This window comes from Physcomitrium patens, chromosome 22, assembly GCF_059467195.1.
Source record: "Physcomitrium patens ecotype Gransden chromosome 22, ASM5946719v1, whole genome shotgun sequence".
NCBI lineage: Eukaryota > Viridiplantae > Streptophyta > Bryopsida > Funariales > Funariaceae > Physcomitrium > Physcomitrium patens.
In genome coordinates, this window is record NC_143431.1 from 11,484,558 (window position 1) to 11,495,944 (window position 11,387).

The 11,387-nt window shown below is 40.0% G+C and overlaps 1 protein-coding gene across 7 annotated transcripts; it reads left to right on the forward strand.

Annotated features, from left to right (window-relative positions):
* Positions 1-73: 73 nt before the first annotated feature.
* LOC112274876 (uncharacterized) lies at positions 74-11,200 on the forward strand. Of its 7 annotated transcripts, none has more exons than XM_073530099.2 (26): positions 75-2,081; positions 2,302-2,778; positions 3,045-3,163; positions 3,284-3,448; positions 3,593-3,664; positions 3,763-3,813; positions 3,925-4,023; positions 4,212-4,274; positions 4,486-4,524; positions 4,945-5,046; positions 5,151-5,219; positions 5,325-5,387; positions 5,549-5,593; positions 5,759-5,812; positions 6,140-6,190; positions 6,841-7,185; positions 7,319-7,413; positions 7,557-7,716; positions 8,083-8,361; positions 8,975-9,019; positions 9,103-9,227; positions 9,431-9,500; positions 9,846-9,913; positions 10,063-10,160; positions 10,485-10,598; positions 10,860-11,200. In XM_073530099.2, exons 2-25 carry the CDS (start codon positions 2,358-2,360, stop codon positions 10,496-10,498), a joined length of 2,712 nt encoding a protein of 903 aa, XP_073386200.1. In that variant the 5' UTR covers positions 75-2,081; positions 2,302-2,357; the 3' UTR covers positions 10,499-10,598; positions 10,860-11,200. The 7 variants fall into 7 exon arrangements, with proteins under 7 accessions (XP_090102271.1, XP_090102272.1, XP_073386200.1 ...); XM_073530098.2 differs by having other exon boundaries at positions 75-1,796; XM_073530100.2 differs by having other exon boundaries at positions 75-1,267.
* The last annotated feature ends 187 nt before the right edge of the window (positions 11,201-11,387 follow it).

The following is an 11,387-nucleotide window of genomic DNA, read 5'->3' on the forward strand; positions in this document are numbered from 1 at the left end:
AACGTAGACACGCAAGGAGCTCTTGCAGACCTCTAAAAGGTCAGATACTCATGCCACACTTCTGTTATTTGTGCCGTTAAAGTGGACTTGATATTTCATCGAGTAGTCCGGCGGTACTTGGGTTGTCCCCCGAAGAGTAAACCGTAATCGCCGTTGACTGTCAGTTGCGACATAATCCTTTTATATTTCCAGTTTTTCCATTCCTACTAATAATGCAGAGAGTGTGGTTCTTGTGGTTTACTGGTAGGGTGGCAAGTTTCAAAGCAGAAGCTAGAACGTGGATTGGGTGGGTGTGTCGTCACGAAGACATCTGTGTGAGATTTTCCTCACCGCTTCCTTTCAAAACTCTCGATGATCTCACAATCAGAGTGCGGATCGGAAATGGGGTGTCGAAGAAAGTCAGTTCATTGCACACATCTTTCACCTTCTCAACTTCGCAATGGAAGCACTACATTAACAGTCGTGGATCGAATAGTGGTTTCACCCTCAAGTTCTCGTCAACAAACATCATCATAGGGTTTAATGAGATCTGTGTGGCCGTTAACTGAGGATTCGGTTCTGGGCTAATCATAGATTCATTACGTGTGACGGTATCACACATCACTACCCGTTGGTTCGCGATGGAGCTTGTTGGAACACACAATGATTTTGCTGAAGGGACCCAAGCGTAAATCATCTAGGTATTAGCAGCAACAGCGCCAAGTAGGTATCATTCCCAACTTCCGCGGTGGTGAAGCCACCGACTGCTCTTAACCGTACTCTGGCTGGGCTCACACAACTTCAATTAATTGTAAGATTTCCATGGGCCTGCTCACTTGAAACATCCGGTGCCTGAAATATGTTCATCTATGTTCATTACATGGTGAGGTGAGCAATTTGAATCCACCGAAAGTAACCAATTGCGAAATTTCTCCTGAAAATCTGCCCCAGCAATCTTCAAATCCAATTTCGAATTCTCAACAGGTAACACAAATTACATCCACAATGCGTCGAGAGAATCAAATTGATTTATAACGACTCAAATCGGAGGCTAGTGGCTAGTTGTGCATTGAGGAATTAAGCTGTTCGTTGCCTATTGTCATACATAGTGCAGTGCAACAAATGGACAACAGGAACGGGTAGTGCAGATTTGAGGAAAACCACGATAATTTTGAGTTTATAGTCGAGTTACGACAACGGCGAACTCCTCCACTGCAGCATCGTTGGGCAAAGATTGAAGCCAACTGCGACCCGTCTTTTCATAGCTTTGCTAGATACTATTTCAATTGTAAGACCTCCCAAAATTCCTCGAAGAAGGAGATGAGTTCTCTATTGTGAAGTACTTTGTTCTCGTTTTGATTCGAAATGTGAATTTTGAATAAAAGTGTACTGGGTCAACTTCAGTCTCTTCTATCTACTCTGCTTCAGAACTGCTCAGCTTGCGAAGCACGGCTTGCTAAGTCTCGGGCACCCTCACAAGAGCATTTTGTTGTTCCTTGGAGAGTGGCGATATTTTTGAGCTTTCCATACAACTCACCAGTGGGAACGTGGTTTACTGAAGAGTCGAGATGAAACTGTTGAGGACCCGCGTGCAATATTGAGAGTAGTTGCCAGGATGGGCAAGTATCCAGGTTGTTGAAGAGACATGTCCAAGTCCAAGCGGCCTCATACTGGCACCGCTTGCACAATCGGCGAAGAGTCTCAAGTCGCTCACCACAAACCAACCTTAGGCTACTCTCTCGCAACGAGCAAAACTCTGCTGCTTGTTTCATAACTTTCATTCTAACATCGTGCCGAACCCTCCTCACTCATTCACAGTAAAGCTCTGGCTCAGGCTCCTCATATTTCAACAAAACGAATTCCCGTCAATGAAATGCACGTCAAACCGCTGCTTCTTACAGCGCATTATGTACCGAAGTCACTCCCAGTACTAACTTGACAATGATCAGGGTGTTAGTAATGTTCTGTGATAATGAAAAATTCAAAACCAGTGCTGTGTTGCACTATGTACCAAGAAACCCACATACTCTATAGGGGTTTTCTTTGCCAAGCGCTTATGTATCGCTTCCCACTACGCGAGTTTAATGATTTGTGACTTCAGAGTATTTGCTCCGCCTTCATTGCTGTTTGGTCGCAAAATGGAAGCTCACTCTGGAGCTCGTGCAGGATAATTAGTACCATTATCAATCATGAGCTGATACTTAGTGAGAGAGTTTGAGTGTGAGCTCACTAGAAATTACGTAATGTTGGGGGTGACATGCTGGGTTTATAAGTGGGATTTGACAAAATTTAACGCTGAACTCGTGTGAGCGTGTGCGACAGACACGATAGAGACGGGCGAGTCTACTGGAGAGAATTACTTGCCTCAAGCGACTTAGATGGAACAAAACCCGTCTCGGATTCGGAAGGCGGGAGAGAAAACGACGACTGTGACACGGGGATGGCGCACCCTTCACCTCCCACTAGGCAAGAAATTCCTCTCGATAAGCAGCAACAATGTAGATTTAAGCTTACCGCCCGAGGCAATGATGTCCACGCGAGGCAATGACGATCCGCTCATGGTCATAGTTTCATCGACTGGCTACTCGACGGATTCGTTTGAGCACGATGAGGAACAAATTATCATGGACTCAAAGAAGCCAAAAACCCCACGAAAGAATATGACAAGGAAAGCTGCAGCGCAAGAGAATTCGTCGACCAGTGCTGAAGGCGTCTCGTTTGTGTTCCAGAAGCACCATTCGAAAATCGATTGGCGCATTTTGAATACGATTGACGTCGATCGCATTATTCGCGATGTCGGTATGTATGATCACGCAACCCCTTGATGCGATGCTCACTGAGATAGCAAAACTAAGCGCAGTTCGTCGACAAATCCTTTGTCATTGTAGCTTTGCAGTTTTAGCATAATTCTATTGTCTCGTTTTGTTCGATTTAGGGTTGATTGACAGACCAATACCCATCAGAAATGCCTACAATCAAAGCTTGTGCTTGTCAATTGGCCAGCATCACGAGGATGAATGCTGTCATTACAATTTAAATGATGTTCTTCTGAATGGGTGGGTCAGACACTGACACACTGGAGAAGGTGATGGACACTATCGCATTTGGCGACATTCATGGAGAGGACGCACGCAATATCACGGAGGGCAATTTCACGAAGATCTTCCGTCTTGCACAATTAATGGTACAAACAGTCCCAATTCTGTTACAATCAATTTGCCCCTTCATGAAAAGATAACTACAACCTTGACTGAAACTATTTTCTTATTGACATCGATTGTCGCATTGGAATGAACTTGTGCAGGTGGAATATCTGCTCCATGCCCTACAGTTATTGGCAGATCAAAAGAGTGAACTCCTTCAGACTGGGGCTATCATGCAGCAGAAGAGTGAAAAAATACGCCAACGTTTCTTGTGTCAAAGGAATGTCCTGCTCCAAACTCGCCATGAGTTGAAGCAAGCTAAAGAGGTATTCAGACACACAATCAAAATGCTGTCTGGAGTAGTGTTTGCTTCCTTCTTTAGAGTTTCAGTCAGGGTGAATGTACGGTTTCAAAATTCTCCTGTACAGTATCCTCAATCCGACCATTGATCATTTCGTGCAAGATTGCAGACCTTGAAAACGGATGAGGTTATGCTGGAAAGTCAGAGCAAGACCCGGGCCTCTCGGATTAGCCAGCCACAAGTAGGCTTAGAATTCCTGATTCACCTAAAAAAAAACGCTATGATGCGTTCATTTCATGGATTATATACGAAGTGCTAAACAACCCGCTTTGTATGCAGGTCCGGCATTGCCCATTTTGTGAGAAAGTGTTTGAATCCTCCCACTACCTCGTCAGTGCCACCTTCCAAAAGTTGGGTGCCAACCAAGTTGTTTTTAAGAGATGCAATCATCACCTAAATTCTTTGAAAATGGCATAATTGACATGAAAATTACTTGAGCAGGATTTGCACATTGCAAGAAGACATCCGAAGCCGCACGACGTGATCGAGGACAGAATTATAGCCATAGTTTCCAAACCTGAAGATGCCACCGCAGCACGAGTGCACAGCCCATAACCTTCTCTATTTTCGTACAACTTACTCCTGTGCAATTTAAATTTAAGGAACATCTCATAAGCCCATAATATTTGGCTGTTTCTTCTTTTTCATTTTTTATTTAAAAGTTGAGGGCTTCTCCGGGATCATGTGGACATCCACAGAAGTTAAACGTGTATCACCTTTTCATACAGACCAAGGCAGAGACGAACATAGCAGTACAGAGAGAGATTCAACAACTTCGTGAGAGATACCAGGTTAAGCTTTCCCTTAACCTGGCTTCATTTGTGTATAAATCATAGTGTGAATCCTCTTAGCTCATCATAAAGATCCCTTAAGTACAAGGATCGGTATTCATTGTGGGGACTCTTTCGAGTTAGTTTCTTCAACCTTATTCCCGTCTAACCATATCTTCTCTCATTAAAATATTATGAGGGTTCTAACACTTTAGAATTGACGCACTGACAGGCAGACTTGCAAAGAGCAGAAACAAGTTCCACTTCAAAGGTATTCCCATTAGCTTTGGTTGCTTCTGCTCACAATCGTAAACCACAAACTACATTCGATTATTTCTGGTACAATTACTGGTCGGACTAGGCACATGTACACTTTTTTCAATGAAATATCACCATACAAAATTGTGAATTGATCAACAAATAAGCATGAAATATCTGAACATGCTTATCTTCTGCAAAAACAAAATCATGGTGCTCGGTAAAGTCGCTGTTTCCACGTATCCTACAGAGTTCAGGTTGTATTTCACTATTCCAACAGCTTACGAAGATGACGTTATCAAGTGTTCAAATCAGAAAAGATCTGTATGTATTACTTGAAATGCTTGAGCATGCAATTTACGAATGCACTCCAAGGAATTCTTGAACCTATTATAAACTTACGTGTAGTCTTTAACACCCATATACATTGCAGGTTCGGTCATTGCAGGCAGAGTTCAGGCAAAGTAACAACCAACTGCATGAAGTCCAAACCCAACTTGACGTTCTCCAAGCTCAAATTCTTCATTCACCAAACGTATGTTTCTCTGATCCCTCATGCTCTAGCTTTCTGTAGGATTGAGTACCACTGATCTATAAAACCAATGGATTGAAATCTGAGGTGTGGGATGAAATTTTCAGAATGCCCGGCTTGAAAGTGTCCACGCCATTGAGGAACCGGAGGATATAGATAATGGATCAGATCAAGAGGTATAGTTACGATGACTTGATTCAATTTGGCACACTCCTTTCTCTAGCATTTGCTGCCCAGACTGTGTGGATGTACTACTCTTATGGGACAGTTGTGATTATCAGAGACTATACAACTTGAAAAGCAAATCCATGAGTTTGGAGCAGCAAGTAAATACCCTTGGTCAGGTACTTTTTAACATCCGTTGCTGCCCTTCTATCCACATATTGATATTTGTGACGCTCCTGAGATTGTTGAGCAATTCGCACGTGAACATATGTCCGATTGAAATTCGTGTCTGTAAACTTGGCTCTTAACTGAAACTAGTTATTGTGTGATTATTTAATAGGAAAAATTGAGGTTGCTGCAGAAGCTGAATGTGGCATGCGCTGAGGTGAGAATCAAAATCTGTGCAAAAGCATCATGTTGTGTTCATATTCTTCTGTGATAACTTTCTCAACTTATAAGCATTTTAATAGTGAAGGAATGTGCTGTCAACTATTTTATTAATTTATTTTTCGATTATAGACATTGAAAATTTCTTTCCAACTTGAATCAGGCTTCCGAATTGCAGTCGGCACAATGGCGGAGTGTTAACACCTTGGAGACTCAGGCAATTTTCATGTCCAATTTGTGTTTGTAATTGCCAAGTACCTTTGCTAACAACTCAATCAGTCCATGACCAACTTTAAACAAAAGGATGGACTAGATGACCAAATCCTACATCATATTAAGATGATGTGACTGTGTTCATTCTCCATGTGATGAAATGATGTTTTACTGTTCAGTCTTCATGTTCACAGCCTTTGATGGTTTAATCAAGATATCAAAGATGGAATACAATCATTTCTTTTTCAAATGACTAGATGTTGAGCATCAGTCCCAAGCGATTTTTTTAACATACGCGCTACAAGCTTCTGGGATGTGTGCGCCTTTGCAGGTGGAAGATCTGCTCAAGGAGAATCAATACCTCAAAAAAACGATGTCCAAGGTAATCAATATGGCCCCCACACCCGAAGTGATTGAGGATGAACTTGATTATCGAAGTTGTGAAGCTTACAACCATTGTCCAGAAAACTCGGCTGTGGATCCATTCTTAAGTCATACATTCTGCCTGATTTTCCTAAGTCAGAATCAGTGAATGTGCCGTCAAAGTCACTTGAAATTCTAGAAGAACTGACGAGTGATAATGCTCCTATCCACTTATTCAATGAAATAGCTGCACACATCCTTGCAGTAACTAAAGCAAAGGAACCTGAGCCCCAGTCCTTTGCATTGGACCTCCAGAAAGTTGTGGTTCCCTCTAACTCAAATGTGGTGTAACCCACTAAACATAATAAATGCTTGAAAAAATGATGAAGGTCATTCTCAGGTGCCCCCATTCACAAAGCTTTTAGAAGCCTGTTGTTTCCATTTTTTCATTAAAAATCACTGTTTGAGAGTGTCAAGTCAACAAACGTCATGGTATGGCTCATTGACACAGCAATCTTATTGATTGATTCTTGTTCACATCATCTGTGAATGTGGGATCGTTCAAATGAATGACTGGATTTTTCTTTGATACGTGGTAAACTGCTGCAAAGTTGATAGTTGCTCCACAGAATGATATAATGTGAGGCGCACTTTGAATTGTGTTTGCAGGCTGAGGAGGAATGCACAGTGCTGTCGGTTTTGAAACAGAAGCAAATAGCCCCCTCCCCGAGGGAACGGTGGACAAGAGAACCTGAGAAGGATCAGGCACTCCTAGCCCTAGCGCGCCCTGCATCTAGGAGACGGACAGAGGTAATACCTGCACATAATGATGGTGATGATGAAGAGCTAAATGAGCGGAAGTCATCTCCCGAGCCCCAACCTTGCAGACATTCTACATCACCTGCCAAACGAACTCAACGTGTAGTACCTCAGAAAATGAAGTATGAGACTTCTCCAGACAGATCGAAGAAGCTTTCACTGGATAGATTGAGGACTTCAGTAGTCATAAAAAAGGTGTGTTATCAGTACTAATTTCGACGTTTCTCTTGTGGCTGGTCTGAGGGGCCCAGAGAATGTTTGACCTAAACTTCTAAAGAACCTTTATTTTCATAATCCCCTCCTCATTTCTAGCTAATGTTGTTTACAGGGTAAGCCGAGAGGGAATGAAAGCCCGACCACAGTTGAAGAAATGCGCGCCAGGCTGGAAAAAGAGATGGTTTCTGCACACGAGGAGCAGCAAAGGTAATTACTGCATGTCAAATCTACATTTTGAGGCCTGGAATTGCTGAAGCTGGTCAGAATTTTCTTGGTGTATCCGGTGTAAGCAGGGTCAAATAATGTCAAAATTTTGCCTCATGTAGCTGATGTGAATCCGAGTTCTACAGGCGCCAGAAAGCCGTCCAACGGCTTTTAGCGAAGGAAATGGCGAAAGAGAGAGTCGATGAAAAGAAAAATCAACAACGGAAAAAAGGCGAAGATGCAAGAAGCTGCAACTCGACAACACAATATCCTAACTCACGCAAATCAGAATTCCCCTGCGAAAGCGTAAGTTGTTGACTGCATGATAACCTGGTGCCGCTTTCGTAGGATACTCATGTTTCTTACACGATATCAATCTGCGACGTATGTGCCTTCGACCAGGTGCTTAGTTTATATATTGAAAGAGCCTTTGCCTCCATTGTGGAAATAAGTATCGAAGATTTTTGAAGATAGGCAACTTGTATTTTCTTTTCTCGTGGCTTTCTTTTTGTTGGTTGAGAAGTATGGGCACGAGATGAACTCCGTGGTACTACCATGGTATGCCATTGAACACTAGGACAATTTGCTAGTAGAATCAGCAAAACTTGAATGATGTGAGACATTGTACTTTTGCGATGGCATGAATAACATTCTTGCTTTTGAACCAATCAGATAGCTCCTCTGTTACTCGCTTTGCGCAAGAAAGAGGGAGTTACTAGTATGAAGCCAGCAATTCATTCAGCGAAGAAAGTTGTAGGGAATAAAATAGAAACCTGGCCGTTACAAGACGATTCATCACCCTTTCGACCAAAACCTGATTATCTTCGATTTACCCGAAATCAATCGCTCGATCCCCCACCATCACACCTGTCCAGCCAAGGCTGCGAGAAATCCCAAACTTTAGTTCACCATTACTTAGGGCCTGGATTGGGAAATCCTCAAACTGAGCAGGCAATTCCTCAGCCCAGACCTTCTCTTCATTTTCCCCTCCTTAATGGCCATCCTGATCTCCAGATTGCTCCCAACAGCATCTGAATAGCGTAAATCCTGTTGTTAAAGAGGTCATCGATGGCAATCAAGTTTCCGTGGTTTATGGACTTGGAAACCAATTTCCATATCTATCACCCATCGAAAAAAAAGTCAAACCTGTCGTAGGGAAAAATGAGCCATCTCTCGAGCTAGAAACTGAAGTTGACGTTTTAGGCTTTCCTTCACGCCTCTGTTCAGCGTGTCATGTCAGCACATTGACATGATTAATACCTCCCAGGAATGAACTGTGGCTTAAATCATATTAGTTACATAGTCCGCAGACTAGCTCCCTCATGGATACAGATACCAAGCCTGTGACCAGTCTTCTCTTGCTTTCACCGTTGACAGAGTTGATGGCTTGGGTGGCTTTTGCATCCTGAGGTTGATGCTGGATTGTTTCTGAAGTTTTTCCACAGGCTTCTGAAGAAGATAACAATCCTCTGAGCTCTTAGTTCTCGTAATTGTTTGCGTCAAAAACTTCAAGCCTTACTGACAGACATCGTATTGTATTTCACTTGTCATGTGTGGAGTGTAGGGCAATGAGCGCGAGAAACGCATCACATCACATGAAGAGGATAAGGTGAAAATTTTACTAATCCCCAATGAATTCAACCGAGTAGATTCTTAATTCTAGTCAGAGCATTGGATATTTGATGCTTGCAGGATCACAAGATCCAAGTAATCACTGAGGTTGCTGCAATGGATGTTGGAGAAGATGCACCTATTACACCAACCATACAACAGCAGAAGTGGTTGAGTAATCACCCATTTGTTCCTATTACGTCCTTGTGAGTTTCTTAATCCTTCTCCCTCTTTTACAACCTTGCGTTTTGTCTTGTGTGACGCTGGGGCACAGAATTTGATTTCAGACTGGTAATATTACAGCAGACATAGAATACCCCAACTAGTTTATTCAAATGCCCATGGACCATGCACTGTGCAAGCTAAGAATCTCAAGATGATAACCTCCACAAACATTGCTATTTTTCAGGCCACATGTGGTGGCAAAATATCCACACCCAGACACAGCTTTTGAAAAAGCGCACGAGAAGATTGCTAACGTACGTGTAGATGTTTGATATTGTCTCATTCAAACGGTTACAATACAATGTATTATAATACAATACACAGATCAAGTGTATTGTATTGTAATACATTGTATCTGTGTATTGTATTGTAATAAAACACAGATCATTTTGTATTTTGGAACATGAAACACAAGTTCTGAAAAAAAGTCAATTGAGATAATTACCTATTCTAGTTTAGTTCATTTTATTTTCTCTTCTAGTGTCTATCCTCGCTTTCTTCAGGTTTTCCTTTGCATTCTTTTGCATTACATGGAACAAAATTAACAGTCTAAATGAAACATCACATCATATAGTCAATTATCGTACTTTTCAATTTAGGAATTTGATGGCCACTTCTGCAAGGAGTTGAAAAGATATGGAATAACATCAAATACAAATGGCATCAGGTACACAAATTCAAATTTTTCTGTTTCTTGAGGCCTATAAGCTATTTTTATTCCATTCATCGTAAGTTGTAAAGCTGTAGTTGTACCACTGATTAGTTATAATTGTGTTCGGGAGAAGTTGCAGATTTATGTTTTTCTGGTACATGTAGGTTTCATGTGAAAAGAAATGTATGCAGTGATTCTACATATAAATCAATCTTTGGTGCACTTGAAAAACAACGAACCATGCGTATGTCTCAAATTGATGGTAATGAGCAGAAAATAATAAAATATGAGAGAGGTGCCATGGTTTAACATGCACAAGTGAAGAAGCTTATATGAAACATTTTATTTATATTAAATTGTTTAAACATTATATAATTGTTGCAACTTTTTAAATGTATGGATTATTTCACACCATTTTATCTTTGATTTTGGATCAGTTTAAGAAGTACCAAAATTTATACATGTCCAATTGTATATTAAAAACTAGTTGGTTTTACTTCAATCCAGGTTTGTACGACTTACTCTATTTACAAAAAATCTGACATAAAAATAACAATTACTAACAATAGTTTGCAATGGATTACAGAGAGCTCCCTATAATTGTGCCATGGAATTAATTGAATCCTAATTTAATGCTGCTACAAATTTTGGATCAAATCACCTAAGCAGTGCAAATACATTTGATGAAAGTGAAGAAAAGGTTTTATTTCTTTAATTTATCCTATAAAGTAAAAGTAATACTGATATTTTTTATTGTTGATAATAAAAGTTGCAATGTGGTGGCATATAATATTCATCTTTTTAAAGAACCAGTTTTATATAATAATATAATCATTGACCTTTATTTCTAAAGAGATTTTTGGATCTTTGTAAATTATTATTGAAGTGTATAGTTTAATTATTGGCCACACTTATATATAAAAATTAGTAAGTATTAATTTGGTGTATTTTTTTTTAATAGTCTTGCAACAATTATAATTCAAGCCAAAGCCACCTATCTCAAAACAACATCCTTGACTTTCTGTTAGATAAAAAAGATAACAACAAAGTGGAATTGCAATTTAGAGACACAATTAATATGCAAGAATGTGAATTGAGTTGTCCGCAAAATAGTCAGATTGGTATTGAATTACAAAGAAATGATGTTATAAAAATTACTGTTCTAGAAAAAAATCCTATTGTCAACAGAACTTAACCTTAAATATTATTACAAACTAGTTATTCTAAGTCTTTAAGTAATAAGTATGCAACATATTTTGAGATAAGTTTGATAAATTCTATAATTTTAATTTAATTTATCAAGAGTAATTGATATTAAACATATAAATGTTGCTTTTTCTATATACAAAAGTTCATATTACTATTATACACATCAATTAAAATTTAAGTCTTGATTATTAAAATATTTTTGTATAAAATAGATAAATAATAAATTATTTTATCTTCATCACAAATAGAGGTTAGAGTACATAAAGTCAAAAGTATTAAT